The 20,421-nt window shown below is 38.8% G+C and overlaps 1 protein-coding gene across 1 annotated transcript in view; it reads right to left on the reverse strand.

Annotated features, from left to right (window-relative positions):
* Positions 1 to 2,737: 2,737 nt before the first annotated feature.
* Positions 2,738 to 20,421, reverse strand: part of IL18R1 (interleukin 18 receptor 1) — a 77,569-nt gene continuing 59,885 nt past the window's right edge. The window contains exons 8-11 of the mRNA XM_073614761.1: positions 17,834 to 17,973; positions 11,939 to 12,100; positions 10,119 to 10,274; positions 2,738 to 6,507 (exon numbers count right to left, since the gene is read on the reverse strand). Coding sequence (XP_073470862.1) covers positions 6,137 to 6,507; positions 10,119 to 10,274; positions 11,939 to 12,100; positions 17,834 to 17,973 — 829 coding nt within the window. The 3' untranslated portion in view covers positions 2,738 to 6,136. The remainder of the gene's footprint in view (positions 6,508 to 10,118; positions 10,275 to 11,938; positions 12,101 to 17,833; positions 17,974 to 20,421) is intronic.

Raw genomic sequence — 20,421 nt, forward strand, 5'->3', positions numbered from 1 at the left:
AGCTGCAAGGACAGATCTGACATTTATACGGGTGTAGGTGCATGGCCCCAAACGTAGACAGTGTGAGCTCGGGACATGCACCAACACAGATATCAAGTTGGGACCAGTGGCTGTGTCCTTGCAGCTTCTGCGTCTCACACATGAATGGGACTGCCTGCACAGGAATGCACGGAACACCTATGCATTCCCGTGCAGCTGCTGTGTCCAAACACGGCCCTTTAGTAGTATGCCCTGCTTGACAAGGCCTTAGGCTTTGTTTAGACTTACGGCTGGTGCCAACCACACCCCTCAAGCTGCAATAGATGGATGGGGGTGTTACATTCTGGGGGTGTTACATGCTGGGGCTGCGATGCTTTGTGCCCCTGGCAAATTTGACCTGACTTGGGAGGAGGAGTTACACCGCTTCCTCACCGCCTGTCAGTAGCATCTGGAGCGTATCCTCGGGCTTCAGAGGAATTAGGACACGAGACACCAGCCATAGCTGGTGTGCTCATCCCTAGGGCAAGAAAGACAGGGCTCAGGTACGTAAAACAGGGGTCTGGGGGGCTGCAGCATGAGAGAAGGTTTTTCACCTTAATGCATAGAATGCATTAAGGTGAAAAACCAGGAGGGTTTACAACCCCTTTAATTGTGGCTCCAAGAATGTAGTTTGTTATAGAATGCACTATATGTGCATTACAATATGTAGGTTGCACTATTAGGCCCCTCCAAGTAAGAATAGGAGAACATTACAACAGTGCCATTAACCCCAATGCTAAGAATTCATCTAATGGCTCAAAACATTTTAGGGATATCCATGCCGGCAATATGAGCTCTTTCATATTCAGTGGAGTTGAAAGGGTTAAGGAATCCCTGTGGGGAGGTGATACCCACCATAGATTGCTTGAACAAGAGGTATGGTGGATTTTTACCTTAGGGACTAGGATTTCTTTAGGTCTTAACCACAAATGGATGTAGTTCGTTTTCTAAAGTAATGCTTTTTCCCAAACTACTTACTTTATTCCACTTTTGTGCAAAAGTTTATTTTCTTTTAACAGCTGCCTTTAGAACCATTTCTGTGTCATGCCTGACTCTTGCACTTTTGTTATACTTTTATTCATATCTATTTGCGAATTTATGGGCCATAATCATATTGTTCTAGCAGATATTTGTATTCACTGTCTGATTGTTCTGGGATCAGTAGTTCAGCCTTATATTATTAGAAATGTATATTTATTACTTTTCCATTTTGTTTATTTTCCTTTTTCTTTTGTATTTAGATCTATTCTGCTGTATGCCAATTCCACTACTAGGATAGATAATACACCTGGATCTTACCTGCTGATGCATATATATTTTTTATGAAACATTGAAATCTTTGTGAAATTTGATTATCTATTATATGTTTTTGCACTTATTGTGAAATTTGTATTGTAATTTGGATTACAACTGTACGCTTTGTCATTACTGTTACACAGACGTGTATGTCCTTCACATTGATTGGATTTTAATTAGTAACACCTGAATGTGTATAGGTGGAAGGTGTGTATATTGATACTAATGCCGCGTACACACGGTCGGACTTTTCGTCTACAAAAGTCCGACAGCCTGTCCGACAGACTTCCTGCGGACTTTCGGCGGACTTGCAGCAGACTTTCTAACGAACGGACTTGCCTACACACGACCACACAAAAGTCCGACGGATTCGTACGTGATGACGTACACCGGACTAAAATAAGGAAGTTCATAGCCAGTAGCCAATAGCTGCCCTAGCATGGGTTTTTGTCCGTCGGACTAGCACACAGACGAGCGGATTTCGGGGTCCGTCGTAGTTACGACGTAAAGATTTGAAGCATGTTTCAAATCTAAAGTCCGTCGGATTTGAGGCTGAAAAAGTCTGCTGAAAGTCCGGAGAAGCCCACACACGATCGGATTACCAGCCAGCTTTAGTCCGTCGGCGTCCGTTGGACTTTTGTAGACGAAAAGTCCGACCGTGTGTACGCGGCATAAGGTCCAGTTTGCATCATGCTATGACTAGGGCCTTTTGGCCAAAACGCGCTTTAAGCTGTTATTATCTGTTATCACCTTGTAGCAAATAAAGACTTCAAATGCTTTGTGTTGCCGGCTCCTTATATCTGTTTATATATTTAAAATAACATATTTGCTAAGGCATTTAAATATAAACCTCTAATTATCTAAAATATTTAAAAAAAATATTGTGTATGGTGACTTTTAATCTTACCATTTTTAATAGCAACTTCTTTAAAGGATAGATGGGCACACATATCATTGTCACCAAAAGGTGTGGAGTTACCATTGCTGCATTCTTATTGTGCCTCATACTGTCATTATTGTGTGAGAATATAAACTAAGGATACACGTGCTGTCTTCTTTTTTTATGTGAGTGCAATGATAAATGTGATTTGTTTATTTAATAATATGCTGCACTAGAGTTGCTTTTACTGCTATTTTATACACTTTTTGTAAAACTTACTATATTACATACAGTACTTGCCAAACTGGTAAAGCTGCTGAAGATTGGCAAGCTTGCCATGCTTCCTGATGCTTCAACCGTTCTTCTGAGAGATATGTAAAGGTGTGCCCAGTTCACCTTTGGGACAGGTGATCTGACATAAAGAGGACTGAAACATACTGTGCACATCTGTGCTTTTTTCATTAGCTTGCATTGATACATGTGTTGCATGTCAACCACAAATGACTGCTAAATACAGTAAGACATTGAAATAAATATTGGAGGTTTGTAAAAAATAAATTCATTTTATTTACATAATTTAAATAAGGAAAATGCCATGCATTAAGAAAAAAATAAAAAGCATGTTTGGTATACATCATATCATAACACTGCAAGGTGCATAACTAATATTAATCTTACTCCAGTAGATCATAATATAAAAACTTCCATAAACAAAAGAAAAACTTAGTTCAGAGCTGAATTATTTTACATAGCTACATAATTACATAGTTAGTCTGGTTGAAAAAAAGAGAAAAAAAGTTACAATCCTATATACACATTTCTTTACCCACTGTTGATCCAGAGGAAGGTAAAAAACCCCAGTAAAGCATGATCCAATTTGCTCTCGCAGGGGAAAAGATGCCTTCCTGATCCGAGATGCAATTGGATAGTTCCTGGATTAATTTTTTACCTACAAAGTTAAACTTTTTCACAGTATACACAAATATGTTTGAAAAAGAGGGTAAGTTGTAAAATAAGGACATTGCTCATTCAAAAATTAAACAAAACGCATCTCGCATAAACAGCTTACATGAGCTTTTGGCGTGCAGATATGTTAGGATTTATGTTTAAGTCTGTTTTGCAACCAAAGCTAAGTTTTAGCTTTGTGTGATCCTATGGCCATACAGCACCCTGTTTGCCTTCTTTTCTGTTGTGCTGCAGTGAGTACTTGTTTAGGGGTTCATTTCAGCCTCAGAACTGGTGCAGGACTTGGAAATGTTATATTCTAAGTTGATCTGAGACAGATCCTGTGTTAAGCTTTAGGCACATGGCTGTATAGGGCCTTACAGTGTGCAGACCCCGCAAAATGCCTCCCTAGGGCCCACTGTTACTGTGTAAAGCCAACCATTGGGATGAGTGAGTATAGGTGGTTATAAATGATTGCGTGAGATGCTGAAAAAAAAATGAGGATTAGTTTGCTGGAAAATCAAAGTTAAAAGTTCGTTTCTTGATCGACTGCTTTTTTTTTGACAATTTATGGTATGTCCACAACATTGTTCCCTAGTAGAGTATAATGACTATCAGGGTAGGGGCCAGCAATAGGCAGGTCAGGCAGCTGCCTTAGAACGTCAGGGTACGGGGGCAGCAGAATCCAGATCCCCAGCCACTCGCTGGGAATTCAGATTTTTAAAATGGCTGTTCCTCCAGCAGGCAAACTAAAACTTCCACCCTGCACCCCATAGAAGAGAGGGTGGAGCATGAATGCTTTCGTTTGCCTGCTGTTTAATAGGCAGGCTGCTTTCAGTGTGAAAAAGCCAGAGAGCAGAAGGCAGGCGGAGCGATGAGTGTGTACCGCTGTCAGACGTATCCAATCAGGCAGAGGAAGGTGAAGCGGTGGACAGATTCCCATGTGTGCAAGTAGGAAGCGGGGGACCCGCTGTCAGGCAGCATGGAGGTGTGCGCTGGCTGTGCACGCTAAAGTCAGGCCGGCGGAGGAAGTCAGGATGGAGAAGGCTCCCCGCTCTTTACAGCTGCTGCTGCCGCCGCTAGCAATGATTCGGGACAGATCTTTTCATGCCTGCCCCAGTGACAGCTAACCCTGGTTGCTGCAGATTCCTCCACTGACATCATCTGGAGAAGGAGCCGCAGGACTGGGAGGAACTGCGGGGCTGGTGAGATCTGAGGGGTTGGTAAACCAAAGGTGTGTGTGATGGTGGAGGGAGGGTGGTATCTGGGGTGTGTGTTAGAGGAGAGATGTGGGGGCTGTGATCAGAGTGAAGAGATTTGGGGGGTGTGATCAGACTGGGAGTATGGGGGGGTGATAAGGCTTGGGGGTATCTGGGGTGTGGTGTAATCAGAGTGGGGGGTATCTGGGGGTGTGATGCAATCAAGGTGGGGGGAATCTTTGGTAGGTGTGTTATGGGAGAGGTAGGTGTGTGTGTGTGTGTGGGAGGTAATCAGAGTGAGGAGATCTGGGGGTGTGATCAGACTGGCGGTATCTGAGGGAGTGGTGATCAGGCTGGGGGGGTATCTAGAGGTGTGATCAGAGTGGGGGGTATCTGGGGGTGTAATCAGGGTAGGGGTATCTGGGGAGGTGTGATCAGGGTGGGGGGTATAAGGTGGTATAATCAGGGTGAGGGAATCTGGGGAGGTGTGATCTGGGAGTTTGCTTATGGAGGGAACCCAACCCAGCCAGGGAACCCAGCCATTGGAAGTTTTAGTTGGCCTCACCTGCAAGCTGCCTGTGGCCAGTGAGGGAAAGCGAGGAACGCATAACCCCACCCCCTCATTACACACTGCCATTTAGTGGAAGTTCAATGGTGTGTGACATCCTTCACGCTGGCACCCCATCACATTATGGGTGCAATGTAAAGATGGCACTAGCTCGGTTTTAGACAAGGAGTAACAGGAGGATGGTTGGAATATGTTGGGGGGGACAATGTAGACAATGTTTTCTTGCTGCCTGTCCCAGAAATAGGCAAGTTTAGTCACAGTATTGTCACAGATGATATTTCTGGGTGCCACAAAGAGAGGTCACCATTTTGTTATAGACCCTGCAACCAGTAGTTGCACCCCTAATAAGGATCCTTATCCTGGAATGTTAGCTTTGTGAATTAACCTTTTATATGCAAAAGCTATATCCACACTTCACAGAGGAGGGCTTGTGTAAGCAAGATGCCTGGTTATTTTTTTAAGCCAAGGCTCTGTGTGAGATAAGACTGGTTTACTAAAATGCACATACCTAATAACAAAGAGGTTTAAGCTGTGACTGGGTCTCTTCCTTTAGAGAAGTCATAGGGGTTACCTGAAAACAGCAGGTCATTGGAGGTCCTTAACATTTCTATCTACAACTTCTCTTCGAGTAAAAAATTGTTTCAAAAGGTGCTACGTGCATGCAAAATGTCCTCCCTAATGAACAATTGAAAGATTTTATCTAAAGCGTTATGAAAGAATAAAAAAGGTACTGTGAGATTATAGCTGTATTAGCATGTAGAACAGGGATATGCAATTAGCAGACCTCCAGCTGTTGCAGAACTACAAGTCCCATGAAGCATAGCAAGACTCTGACAGCCACAAGCATGACACCCAGAGGCAGAAGCATGATGGGACTTGTAGTTTTGCAACAGCTGGAGGTCCGCTAATTGCATATCCCTGATGTAGAAGAAAGGCCATAGAGGGCTCAAGGTTTAAACCAGGAAGAGGTACTTGGGGTCCAAAATAGCCGTGGGGTACTGCGTGTGTTAGTACTGAATTGGGTTACTGGGTAGCTATAGGTGCTGGAGGACTGTTGTTGTTGAAAGTGAATGTATGAGGGAATGCGTAAATGAGGTCGGGGTCATGCATTATTTCTTGCACTATAGCCCATAAATTCCAGCCTTATCTTTGACTGTCATGGACAAAGTTATTTTGTGTGACATGTCTCTTTACTTCTTTTTTACTTATTCATTGCTTCATTGCTAATCATCAGATTATATTTTTGTCTTTTATTGAACCCTTTTTCTGCAGTCTATGAAAATCACTTTTTGACAATGCTGGCTTTGCTGGCATTAGATACTGGATTTTTTTCCAAAATCTAGAATTCAGAGGTTGAGACTTCTCTCCTTTCCATTTAACTCTGTTTGCTTTCTTGAGCAGCTGCAACGATTCTGGTATAAAACTTAGCTCGCTTAGAGGTGTGAACTCAATCAAAATAACTTTAATATTCCGTTCCACCATTGCTTTATGCAAGCCACTTTCCAGCTCATACATGACTTTACCAGAGGCATAGTTTTTGCTGAAAACAATAATTAATCTCCTGCTCTTCTCCAGAAATGCATTCATGTCATCGACCATAGCTGTATTGGAGTTACAAAAAGAAAGTAAATGTTAAAAAGAAAATGCTGAACAACAGCTTATGTCTTTAGAACTTAGAGATAAGATCTACCAAAAAGCAACCTTTCTTATTTCTATTTTGAATAGTGTGTTAAAATGTTCAAAATTTCTGTTACAACAGTTTTTTTTTTCCACCTTTTCTGTTGAGGAGATTCACTTTCGCTTTCTATCCTGCAGACACAACTGAAATGAGATGAATATATCCTCTCTTTGACATTAGTCACTGTGCTAGGTGTCCCCATTGCAAGACTTGCCCTTTATTATTAATTTGGTGACAACTCAAGTTTCTGGGTTTTCCCTACCTTAAGTTCCAGTGACAGTGGCCACCAAGACAAATAGACAGGGTGAATATTCCCAGAAGGTACACAGAAAAAATGGAAAAAAATATGGCTTCAGTTACACATTTAGCCCTTTACCCAGATGCAGAATGTAAACATAATAGTAAGGGACTATAGCTCCAAACATCTAGGTTGGATGATACAAAGTGTTGAACAGAAGGGTTCAGCACATCTTTTGGACTGATTTGTTAATTTACACCAGTTTTAATTTCTTGTATGCTTTTTTTTTTCATAAGCCAGGTGTTGTCATGGCCGAGACCGGAAGTACCCTTATCACAGTCGGATTTTTGACATTTTAAATGTAAGTTGCTATGTTTGTTTATGAATAAATCTTTTATAAATCACTACACGATTGAGCCATCCCTCTTTCTTGCAAGCCCTCACCACATCTGATGAGCCTGGAGTTTGAAGCCATCTTCCAAAAATACCGCTATTTCTGTGGTGATCGCTGGAGGTCGATTGATTGTGGGGATCCTGCTTCTACTTCATATTAAAGCTCTGTTTGACCCGTAGGGGTCTTCATTAGAGGTGAGAGTCTGGGGGAAATGAGTGGTGCACTTTGGATGGTGATAGTGATTGGATGAAGTGGACACCGCTTCATTTTTTTGCACATGCACTTTTTATATATATATGAACTGTTATATGGAGATTTGTTTTCGTCCTATTGGAGTTGGATTGCACTTTTTTGGACATTGCACTTTATCTTGTCTTATGCACTTTATGAGATATTTGGACATTATTAGAGTTTGTTATCACATCTGTGTCATCCATTTGCACTGTATGAAATTTATTGCACTTTATACTGCTAAGTATTGTTAAAGCACTTTATATTGTTAGAACCTTTTTTTTTTTCACTGAAGAATTACAATATACAGCGAGTTTATTTTCACTGTTGCAACACATTCTTACTAGTTGCTGACAGTTTCAAGATATTTGTTTCCACCTTATGTTACTCCATTGCACTTTATATTGTCAAGCACTTTATATTGTTAGAATTTAAATTTTCTTGAAGATTTGCCACCTACAGTGACTGTCTCCAAATTTATCCACATTTAGGTGATCCCTGAAAACTTTTCTCTTCAGAGAAGCCTATCCTGCCTTTATCTAACAACTGCACTATTTTCTCCATTAGCTCATCCCCCACAGCTATTACCCTTTTGTATAACTTGACCCTCCCTCCTAGATTGTAAGCTCTAACAAGCAGGGCCCTCTGATTCCTCCTGTATTGAATTGTATTGTTATTGTACTGTCTGCCCTAATGTTGTAAAGTGCTGCGTAAACTGTCGGTGCTATATAAATCTTGTATAATAATAATAATAATAATACTACAGTAAGTGTATTTTCACTGTTGCTAGACATTCTCTTCAGTTGCTGACAGCTTGTGTGATGTATATCCATTTTTCTCATTTTATTCTAGTTAGCGCCACATACCATTTCATATTCAATACTTTTCTGTGTGGGAACACTTATATATGTTGGCGGCTTCTTACATTCGTTATATTCATTATTTGTAGTATATTTTGGTTTTGGGCATTAGTTTACCCCCCTCCTTTACATATATCTTAGCAAAACATTGTCGCCTTGGCTGTTACCAAGTCATTCAGCCCACTAATAGACACTCAAGCCGAACTCCTAAGACCCCTTATAGGAAACCAATCAAGGATGAAACATAGGAGCTCCTACTGATGGCTTACTTTTGAAGGCATATGGTTTAGGGCAGTCATCCTCATCTTTACTGCCCTACAGAGGGGTTTGCATGTTAACCATAAGTGTCACTGAAATGTATACTTGCTAACAATGGAGGCATTATAAAAAAGCAAATCTTCAAATCAATGGCAGAATGCAGGACCAAAAGAGACAGCGCAGAAGTATCTTTGTGTGTTTAGTTGGATATATCAAATTTCTTTACTCATGTTATTTAATGTTGTAGATGGAAAATTATGATTTGTTTTTTTTTTTTTGTTTGTTTTGGATAGAGTAGGACCAGGTTAAAATCCTTATTTATGTTGTTTCTGCCCCTTGGGGAGAGTATCCTTCATTTCTTGTTTAGAGACTTAACAGTAAATAAGAGATTATCTCTGCAATTTGAGGGAACATCCCCCCCTCCTAATAAATAGGTATTCTTGCCTTCCATTGTGGTGGCAAATGAAAAATTCCAAATGTCCCTCACTTTTTGTCTTAGTGATAATGAAGATCAATACAAATAGCACAAATCTAGCCAGGTGGGGCACAGAAAGCGCTAAAACTATTTACAGAGGTTCTAATAATTTTGTTCAACATTTCCCAGTATTAGTTGCTGAAGAATTACTTCGCTCATCGTTTGGCTTGAAATAAATTATACGGAATGGGAAAACACTTTATTTGGCAGAAACGTTCATCAATTTAATTGTAGATTAGGGAATAGAAATTGGAATACCTACAAATGTTATTTTGGAAATCTGGTAATATAATGTACCAGTCTACTCTTGGGGCCCAGAAAAAGACTTGGCTAATTGGAACATTATATTGTTAGGCTACTGGCGCCATTTTTGTGATATTGTAGAGAGGATTCTGGAGTACCCTTTTACTATATTACATTAATACTTCTCAGGTTAGGAATGGACTATATCCCCTCCACCTTATTGGTCCAACCAGACCCTGTAAATTGTAAATAAGAATAGGCAAATCTACAGAAAGACAGGGTTTCGGTGGGCATTGCAAAAGAAAAGCATTCATATTGTGTAGCACTTCATTTGTCTGTCCTGCTGCTTCAAGGCCATTGTTAAGATGCAGAGAGTGACACATTTGAGTCTACTAATTTAGCTAACACTCATAGTGAAAGGAGCGAGTCCCAGGAAGTTGGCACAGTATTCTACTCTTGGTTCCAGTCTAAATGTCACAGGTAGGCTTCAAACACCTCTGAGCATGTTGTCAAGAGTTCCTGTCTTACCATCAGGAATGTGTGTCCGTTCAATGAATTTAATTTTTGACCCCTTGCCGGCCAGGCAAATCTGCCTCTGTGTACCCTTACCCTGTCAAAGTTGACCAAACTAGATACAATTCAGCTGTTACCAAAATGGTGAGTATGTTTCATTATTGAATAATAGCAAAGGGTGCTGCCAAATGAAAATTGATGCAAAACCACGTATTTATGGAACTGTTACTCAGGCAATTGTGAATCTGTGCACAGGAAAGGGAAAGAATTTATGAATAAAGAATGAGAAAAAAATTACAATTAGAGAAAAAACTGTTCTTACCTCCTCCCGGAGTAACATCTCTCTCAAAAATGCATAGTTTAAAACCAAAGTTATTTTCCAAAACTGGGGCAAGAATGCGTAATGCAAAATCTCTCTCTTCACCTTTGAGACTGGAATAACTTTCAAATGAGATGTATGCATCATATTCTTTAGAATCTGAAAAGCAAACATATAAATATCAACACATTTTCCGATGCAGTGCTTACATTGAGAAATGTAAGTGTATTGGAAACTATTTGTGTGTGAAACCCAACAGATGTATAAATAAGACTTGGGAATCTATGCCTCCGGTTTACTTTTAAACTTTTTACACCATAATTCATCTGCATGCTAAAAAAAATATACCCTCATAGATGTTTAAGAAAAAATCTTTTACTAAAAACTCTCCACCCAGAAATGCTGGAAGAAGTTGGTCTGTAAAATAAAAGTGTTACACATGTGCTGCCTACTATCACAGACAGATATTTGTCAGCTTGAAGGGAAATAGAAGGGTGATAGAGGTAATGCTAATATGTGTTCCACTTCCTCCGATCAAGTGAGTTACAAAAGAATTAGCGTTGAGTCCCAGTGCACATCTCCACTGAATGTCAATCTACGGAGCCACTACAATGTCCACATTCTTTGCTTCTTCTATGTACACTATAACAATGTATTAATCATTTCATCATCAATTATATATTTTATCATTTTTACTCAGTTTTTTAAAAAATAAGGAAGAGGGTGTAAAAAAATATCTGACTCAGGTGTAATATGCAAAAAGAAGGTAACTGTCAGTGATTCAAAAAAAAAATTGTTCTTTTGCAGATACCCGCCAGGTTTACATCTACCAATAAATCAGTGAATAGATGAGAGAATGTGCATAACTGCACCACTGGACATGATTTATATGCAGGGATTCACTGAGTTCTGAAACTTCATAAATGGGTTTCTTCAGCATACAAAAGGCTCCACTACTGCATGTTAAATGTTAGCATTTTTTGCCTCCACCCCTTGTATTTGGCCTTTGACTTTATGAAACTATATAGAGAGATGAAATATATATAATTTTTAAATTTTAACTATATCTAAACCTCCAAAAAATGTAATATATTGCAGGTTACCAGTCCCTATATGTGGTGGCTGCATTTTGTTGGCTAGATACATTTGCTGCAAATTAAAAAACTAATCCTGTAGATTCTGCAAGAAATGTTGGGCTTATTTACTTAAAGCAAATGGGTTGTTACCGCTGTAATGGAATTTGCACTTTACAATAGGATTTTCCCTAGAGTATAATAAAGTGGTGAATACCCAATGGTATGCAAGTAAAATAGAAATTAAGAAAAAAAAATTTTTGCTTGCATGTTTGGATGATGAAAGTCAGCAGTACTTCAGCCCATTCACTAAGCTCTGGGGATAATTTTCTTTGCAAAGTGCACCTTCCCTTGCAAAGTGAGCAGTCGATTTGCCTTTAACAAATCACCTGTACTGTGCACTGAATTGGGATTTTAAACAATTGTATCTTCCTTCCCCGCTCTTTTCTGTGAACAACACCAAAAAACTTCCCCACTATGTAATGGAGATGAGGAGAAGGGTGGGTCCTTGTCGTTCATATCAGGAGAGCAGTCAAGGGTGCCAAACTGTTCCTCCATAGATACAGTAGAGTGGGTGAGCATTGTCACTCTAGAACAGGAAGTGTGTTACTAGCAGGATCACCAGGTATAAAAAGAAAAAAAGAAATCAAACTGATAAGCTGCATAAAATTACATTTTTGGGGGATTTCGATATACTTTACTTTGCCTCAATAAAGTTTCAAGTGTGAAGTTGAGGACTGTGACACCTACCTCCAGTTGTCTCATCCAGTCCTGTGATGTTTCTGTACAATAAAACAATCTCAATTCTAAAGCAAATGCACAGAACAAACGAAAGTATAATAGCAAGTGAACAAGCCACAGCTGCAATAATTGAAGTCGTGAAAACACTTTTAGGAATATCTGGACCTTTGCCTGTTGAAGTAAAACAAGATTTAATTAGTGTTTAACTCCTCTCAAATTCTCAATAAAAAGCATGTAAATCGTTCATATTTTACAGCATACAAATACAATAAAACAGTATAAATTTAATCACACAACAGTGTGACAAGTTTTTATTCAGAGCTAGTACTTCTAACACCAATAACAATACTTCCAGAAAAGTAAGCTTATAGTGTGAGTGAACTTTTAAGACCTGTGAAAATCAGAAAAATAAAAAAATGTAATTTACTGAAATTAAATAAACTGTGCACACCAAAGACAAACAATAAAACCTTACATATCGATTTATTTCCCTTCATAAGAAAAGTATTCACAGTATTATATTAGCTAAATAGTTAAAAAAAACTGTTTAAAAAAGATATCACATGATATTGCTATTATATTAGATTTGATTACCCTATTTATTTGGAGAGGTTTTCCAGGTTTTAATTGTTTATGTGTCAGTTTATCTCAAATAACCCCTGTAGCATAAAAATCAATTGCCAATACCTCCTTAAATGTATTTTCAGCTTTGTTTTCTGTTTTAAATAGTTAAAATTATAGATAGCTACCCCAGTGTTTTTCTACATTTTTTTTCATTAAGAAATTGAAGCTGTCCTATAGGCCCAATTTGGACATTTTCACTTAGGGGTGTACTCACTTTTGTTGCCAGCGGTTTAGACATTAATGGCTGCATGTTGACTTATTTTGAGGAGACAGCAAATTTACACTGTTATTCAAGCTGTACACTCACTACTTTAAATTGTAGCAAAGTGTCATTTCTTCAGTGTTATATATATATATACACACACATACACATAAAATCCCAATAAAATATGTTTACGTTTTTGGTTGTAACATGACATAATGATGAAAATTTCAAGGGGTGTGAATACTTTTTCAAGGCACTGTGTATATATATATATATATATATATATATATATACACATATACACACAGTTGTGCTCATAAGTTTACATACCCTGGCAGATTTTATGATTTCTTGGCCATTTTCAGAGAATATGAATGATAACACAAAAACTTTTCTTTCACTCGTGGTTAGTGTTTGGCTGAAGCCATTTATTATCATAACTGTGTTTACTCTTTTTAAATCATAATGGCAACAGAAACTACCGAAATGACCCTAATCAAAAGTTTACATACCCCAGTTCTTAATACCGTGTATTGCCCCTTTAACATCAATGACAGCTTGAAGTCTTTTGTGGTATTTGTGGATGAGGCTCTTTATCTTCTCAGATGGTAAAGCTGCCTATTCCTCTTGGCAAAAAGCCTCCAGTTCTTGTAAATTCTTGGGCTGTCTTGCATGAACTGCACGTTTGAGATCTCCCCAGAGTGGCTCAATGATATTGAGATCAGGAGACTGAGATGGCCACTCCAGAACCTTCACTTTATTCTGCTGTAGCCAATGACATGTTGACTTGGTCAATCTCTGTGTTTCATAGTAGGATTGGTGTACCTTTCATCACAGGCCTTGTTGACTCCTCTCCATATGTAGCATTTATGGTTGTGGCCAAAAAGCTAAATTATCGTCTCAGCACTCCAAATTACTTTGTGCCAGAAGGACTCAACCATGCAGCCCATCTTTCTTCAAGTGCCTTCTTATTGTGCATCTTGAAACAGCCACACCACATGTTTTCAGAGAGTCCTGTATTTCACCTGAAGTTATTTGTGGGTTTCCTGGCAGTTGTGGCTGAAATTTCAGTTGGTCTACCTGACCGTGGTTTGGTTTCAACAGAACCCCTCATTTTCCACTTCTTGATTAGAGTTTGAACACTGCTGATTGGCATTCTCAATTGCTTGGATATCTTTATATATCCCTTTCCTGTTTTATACAGTTCAACTACCTTTTCCTGCAGGACCTTGGACAATTCTTTTGCTTTCCCAATGACTCAGAATCCAGAAACGTCAGTGCAGCACTTGATGAAAGATGCAAGGGTCTGTCAGGAGTCCAGAAACTCATTGACCTTTTATACGCACACACTAATTACAAGCAAACAGATCATAGGTGAGGATGGTTACCTTTAATAGCCATTCAAACCCCTTTGTGTCAACTTGTGTGCATGTTATCAGGCCAAAATCATCAGGGTATGTAAACTTTTGATCAGGGTCATTTGGGTAGTTTCTATTGTTATCATGATTTAAAAAGAGTAAACACAGTTGATTGATAATAAATGGCTTCAGCCAAACACTAACCACGAGTGAAAGAATAGTTTTTGTGTTATCATTCATATTCTCTGAAAAATAGCCAAGAAATCATAAATTCTGCCAGGGTAAACGTATGAGCACAACAGTAAAGACTGTGTGCGCAATTATTAGGCAAGTTGTATTTTTGAATTAATTTAATTAATCGCCGTACCCGTACAGCGATTCATGCACTGGCCTTCGTGGACGTGGGGGAGCCAATCAGCGGGTCCGGCAGACTCAATGTCCGCAGGCCACCCGCGATCGGAGTAAACATGGCAGATCTCCGTTCTGTCAGGGGTTGACATTGAGATCTGTCTTCCTGCTAAGCAGGAAGACGGATCTGTGTGTTTCCCTAGTCACACAGTCCCCATACAGTTAGTAATCACAAACAGGGAACACATGTAACCCTTTGATTGCCCCTGATGTTAACCTCTTCCCTGCCAGTGTCATTAGTACAATGTCAGTGCATATTTTTAGCACTGATCACTGTATTAAAGTCACTGGTTCCCATAGGCGTGCGTACAGGGTGTGCCAGGTGTACCTGGGCACACCCTAATCACCCTGTGCTGGGCAAATTCCACCTGCTGCTTGGCTGCTTAGACCCCTGATATCTCACCAAAGTCCCCCAATGGGGCTCCTAAAAAAAAATTGTAAAAACAATAATAAAACAATATTGTAAAAAAATATTGTAAGAAATAATAAAACTGTAAAAAAGTAATATTAAAGAAATATTAAAGAAAATATAAAAAATAAACTACTGACACCATGCCCTGCTCTACTGACACAAACATCTGCCCTACTGACATTGTCCACTGTTCTACTGCTATATATATATATATTTATATATATATATATATATATATATATATATATATATATATACACAAACGCATGTGCTTTGGAATGCACACCCTAATGTAATAGGCTGCGCACACCTATGCTGGTTCCCCAAAAAAGTGTAAAAAATTTCAGTTAGGTGTTCGATCTGTCCGCCGCAATGTTGCAGTCCTGCTAAAAATCACTGATCACCGCCATTACTAGTAAAAAAAATAAAATAATAATAAAAATGCCATAAATCTATCCCCTATTTTGTAGACGCTATAACTTTTGCACAAACCAATCAATATATGCTTATTGGGTTTTTTTTTAACAAAATTATGTAGAAGAATACATATTGGCCTAAACTGATTAATACATTTGTATATATATATAGATATATATAGATATATATATATCTATATATATCTATATATATATATATATATTTTTTTTTTTTTGGATATGTATTATAGCAGAAAGTAAAAAATATTGTTTTTTTTTTCCCAAATTTTATAGCACAAATTTTGTTTGGGTACAACGTCGCAAGATCACACAATTGTCAGTTAAAGAAACTCAGTGTCGTATTGCAAAAAATGTCCTGGTCATTAAGGGGGTAAACCCTTCTGTGTGCACAATTATTGGGCCACTATTAGTGTGCAGAATTATTATGCAACTGTATGAAAAAGAAAAAAATTCCCATCTCACTGGCTTATTTTCATCTGTTAAAGTGAGAATAATAAACAAACAACTCAAAATTTACAAATAAAGATTCCTGAAATTTAAACAAAAAATCAGTCACCCTTCTTTTCAATAACAGCCATAAGCCTTCCAATCATGGAGTCTGTCAGTTTATTGATCTGTTGACAATCAACTTTTTGTGCAACAGCAACCACAGCCTCCCAGACACTGTTCAGAGAGGTGTACTGTTTTACTTCACCATAAATCTCCCATTTAAGAAAGGCCCAGAAGTTCTCAATAGGGTTTAGGTCAAGTGAGGAAGGGGGCCATGTCATTATTTTTTCATCTTTAAGGCCTTTACTGGCTATCTATGCAGTGGAGTACTTAGATGCCTGCCATGGAGCATTGTTCTGCATAAATATCATGGTCTTCTTGAAAGATGCAGACTTTTTCCTGTACCACTGCTTGAAGAAAGTGTCTTATAAAAACTGTGAGTAGGTTTGCGAGTTGATTTTGAGTCCATCTTCAACCCAAAAAGGTCCAACTAGCTCATCTTTAATAATACCAGCCCATACCAGTACCCCACCTCCACTTTGCTGCAGTCTGATTTGAAGTGGAGCTCTGTGCCCGTTACTGATCCAGCCACAGGCCCATCCATTTGGTCCATCAAGAGTCACTCTCATCAAATCAGTCCATAAAACCTTTGAAAAATCTGTCTCCAGATATTTCTTGGCCCAGTCTTGACGTTTAAACGTATGTGTCTTGTTCAGTGGTGGTCAGGTTTCAGCCTTCTTTACCTTGGCCATGTCTCTGAGCACTGAACACCTTGTACTTCTGGGCACTCCAGGTAGGTTGCAGTTCTGGAGTACGACAGCTCTGGGAGGATAATGGGTTACTGGTAGCTTCACATTTGATTCTTCTCAAATCTTTGGCAATTAATTTGTATCATTTTTTTTCTCAACACGTTTCTTGCGACCCTGTTGTCTATATGCAACAAAATGTTTGATAGTTCTGTGATCACGCCCCAATATCTTAGCAATTTCAAGAGTGCTGCATCTCTCTGTAAGACTTTTTCAAATTTTTGACTTTTTTGAGTCAGTTAAATCTCTTGGCCCATTTTGCCTGAGGAAAAGAAGCTGCCTAATAATTATGTACATCTTGATATAGGGTGTTGATCTCCTTAGACCACACCCTCCCTCATTACACAAATACACATCACCTGATATGCTTAAATCCAATAAGCATTCAAGTTTACACAGCTTGGAGTTGGACAAAATGCATAAAAATTATGATTTGGTCAAAATACTCACTTGCCTAATAATTGTGCACACAGTGTATATATATATATATATATATATATATATATATATATATATATATATATATATATATATATATATACACACAATTTAAGATATCAAGTAATGCTTAGTGAACATGATTTCTCACGGGAGATGTGTTCTATGCATTAAACCATTGTTTGAAAATGAGTTCATCTCAATGCCACTACTTGGAATCTAGACACTTTTGACTCTTTTGACTCCCATTTTTGACAGAATGAGTACAGCTTCATTTGGACATGTGGCTGGGAGGTGGCAAAAATACACGGCTGTGTTGCATTTACATGCCCCGGTCATGATGCTTCGCTTTGCTCCCAAAGCAAAGATTGCCCAAAACGTAGATTTCCGTCCACCAAATGCTACACAATCAGGCAAATGGGGAAATGCCGAAAACGTGACGCAAAAATGGGGTTAAAGCAAGTGGTGAGGAGGCATCACAGTGCTTCCTCGCAGCCTGTCAGCAGCCTCTGACAGAACGATCTGAACAGCTTCAGAGGAAAGGAAGATTTAGATGCACTTCTAAATCTACCTTTAAATTGTCAGATAAAAAACAGCTAAGTATGTTGATTCAAATTTTTTCTAAAAATGTTAAAGGTTATTCCAAGAGCCCCTATAGTTAGCACACAGTTCCGGATGCAGATTTTGATGTAACCATATTCTAGTATCTTACCTTTCGGTTTCTTACCTTTCAGATTGAAAATGTATGTCTTTTTGTCCGGGTCTAGTGAATTACTTAAACTGCATACATATGGGTACTTAATATCATCCTCATTTATACTTGGTATTATTAGTTCAGTAAATGCAATACCTTCTTCTTTCTTGTGGCTTAAAACATTAAATGCAGCATCTTTAATTCTCAGGGATAGGCAAGATATGCAATGGATTTAATTTACATGTATACTGAAAATTTTCTGTAATTTTAGCAATTTCTAAGAAACAATTGAGGAACGTTTATAGATAGTTATATTACAAATTTATGTAAACACTTCCAGCCCCCTCCTTAGCCCCCAAAGTAGTTGAAAAGTTGAAAAAGCCCACCAAGGTATTAACTCATCTCCTCCAATGGTGGCGGCCTACTGCATTGTTGCATCCCAGCTAACAAACTGTTTTGCGGTCCTGCCGGTGCCTGTGCATTAATATCCCACAGAATAGGACATCTCTTCAGAAGTATGGGAATGTCCGATATGTGTTACTGGACCTTACTGAGCAACATTTTGGCTGCTGCCCTCAAAGAAATTAACCACTTGCTGACTGCCCTATAGCTCTTTCACTGCTACAGGGTGACAGCTGTGCACAGAATCACGATCATTCTGCACTTTCGCCTATAGGGGGCACGCGCCACTGGCGGGGTGCTTCTGCTGTGATAATTTACAGCAGAAGCTGATCTGTGGGTCCCAGGGACTCAGTGTCCTCCAGCACCTGGCGATCGTTAGTAAAACAAAGAGAACTGAGATATGCCTATGTAAACAAGGGTGATCTCAGTTCTGATGGGGGGGGGGATGATCCTGCGCATCTGCAAAGCAGGGAATAGAATCAATCTCTTCCCTTAGTGAAAGAAGCATACAAAACCGCTGGCTAGGCACACAGTTAACCCTTTGATCGCCCTAGATGTTGAACCCCTTCCCAGCCAGTGTCATTTGTATAGTGACAGTGCATATTTTTTAGCACTGATCACTGTATTCGTGTCACTGGTTCCCGCAAAGTGTCAGTTATTGTCTGACAGTTTGCCGGAATATCGCAGTCCCGCTATAAGTCGCAGATTTCCGCCATTACTAGTATTAAAAAAATAAAAAATAAATTGCAGAGCAAAGCAGGGAATAGAATCAATCTCTTCCCTTAGTGAAAGATGCATACAAAAACACTGGCTAGGCACACAGTTAACCCTTTGATTGCCCTAGATGTTTAACCCCTTCCCAGCCAGTGTCATTAGTACAGTGACAGTGCATATTTTTAGCACTGATCACTGTATTCGTGTCCCTGGTTCCCGCAAAGTGTCAGTTAGTGTCTGATAGTCTGCCGCAATATCGCGGTCACGCTATAATTCGCTGATTTCCGCCATTACTAGTATTAAAAAAATAAAAAATAAATTCCATAAATATATCCCATAGTTTGTAGACGCTGTAACGTTCACGCAAACCAATTGGTATACACGTATTGGAATTTTTTTTCCAAAAACAAGTAGCAGAATACATCTTGGTCTAAATTTATGAAAAAATCTTATTTATTTATTTTTTGTAATTATTGGTTGTGTTTTATAGCAGAAAGTAAAAATTATTGTTGTTTTTTTTTTTTGTTTATAGTGCAAAAAATAAAAAACGCAGTGGGGATCAAATACCACCAAAACAAAGCTCTGTTTATGGGAAAAAATGACATACATTTCATTTATGTCCTTATGTAATTTATGTCCAGCACAATTGTCAGTTAAAGTAACCCAGTGCCATATAGCAAAAAATGGTCTGGTCATGAAGGGGGATAAATCTTCCGGAGGTCAGGTGGTTAAGTAAACACCTGAATGGTAGTTTTAGCCTAATGGCCCATACATACAATCAGAAAATCGTACGAAAAAAGCAATTTTCAAAGCGATCATACGAAAATCTGATCGTGAGTACAGAGCTTTTGAGAGCCAATCACGGTTTATTTGATATTATTTGATGGGACAAGCATGAAAATTTTCCGCATACGATACCAAATCATACAATTAGTGCAGTTGTCGTTCGAAAATACAATACAAATGAACTACAACACATTACATCACTTCCAAATTTTTATTCTGTTTTCGTACGAGAATTTTCGTCACTTTAGTAAACTCTTCATTTTCAATATGAGATTAGCATGCAAAAAAACCCCCCAAAAAACGGACGATCATTTGCCCGATAATCTCATAGTGTGTACCAGACATTAGATAGTTTAGAGCAGTGGTTCTCAACCTCAGTCCTCACGTACCCCAAACTGGCCATGTTTTGGGAACTTCCCATAGATAAAATAGCTCTTATCAATACCATGTCATTGATATTGATTTAAACCAGCTGTGCAAAGTGAAGGAAAACATGAAAACATGGCCCGTTGAGGGTACTTGAGGACTGAGGTTGAGAACCACTGGTTTAGAGGACTAGGGAATGGGGCTGGGGATGTTTACTTAAAAGTAAACATGTCCTTTAAATAACTACAAGATTACAATGTTGCAGTCTGATCATTACGGAAGAGGGGGGTCTTGCCTACAGCAAACTAATTATATCATCTCAGGCAAACTCAAGTCTGGAATTTAATGATAGA

Source organism: Aquarana catesbeiana, linkage group LG02, assembly GCF_042186555.1.
Source record: "Aquarana catesbeiana isolate 2022-GZ linkage group LG02, ASM4218655v1, whole genome shotgun sequence".
In the NCBI taxonomy this organism is placed as follows: domain Eukaryota; kingdom Metazoa; phylum Chordata; class Amphibia; order Anura; family Ranidae; genus Aquarana; species Aquarana catesbeiana.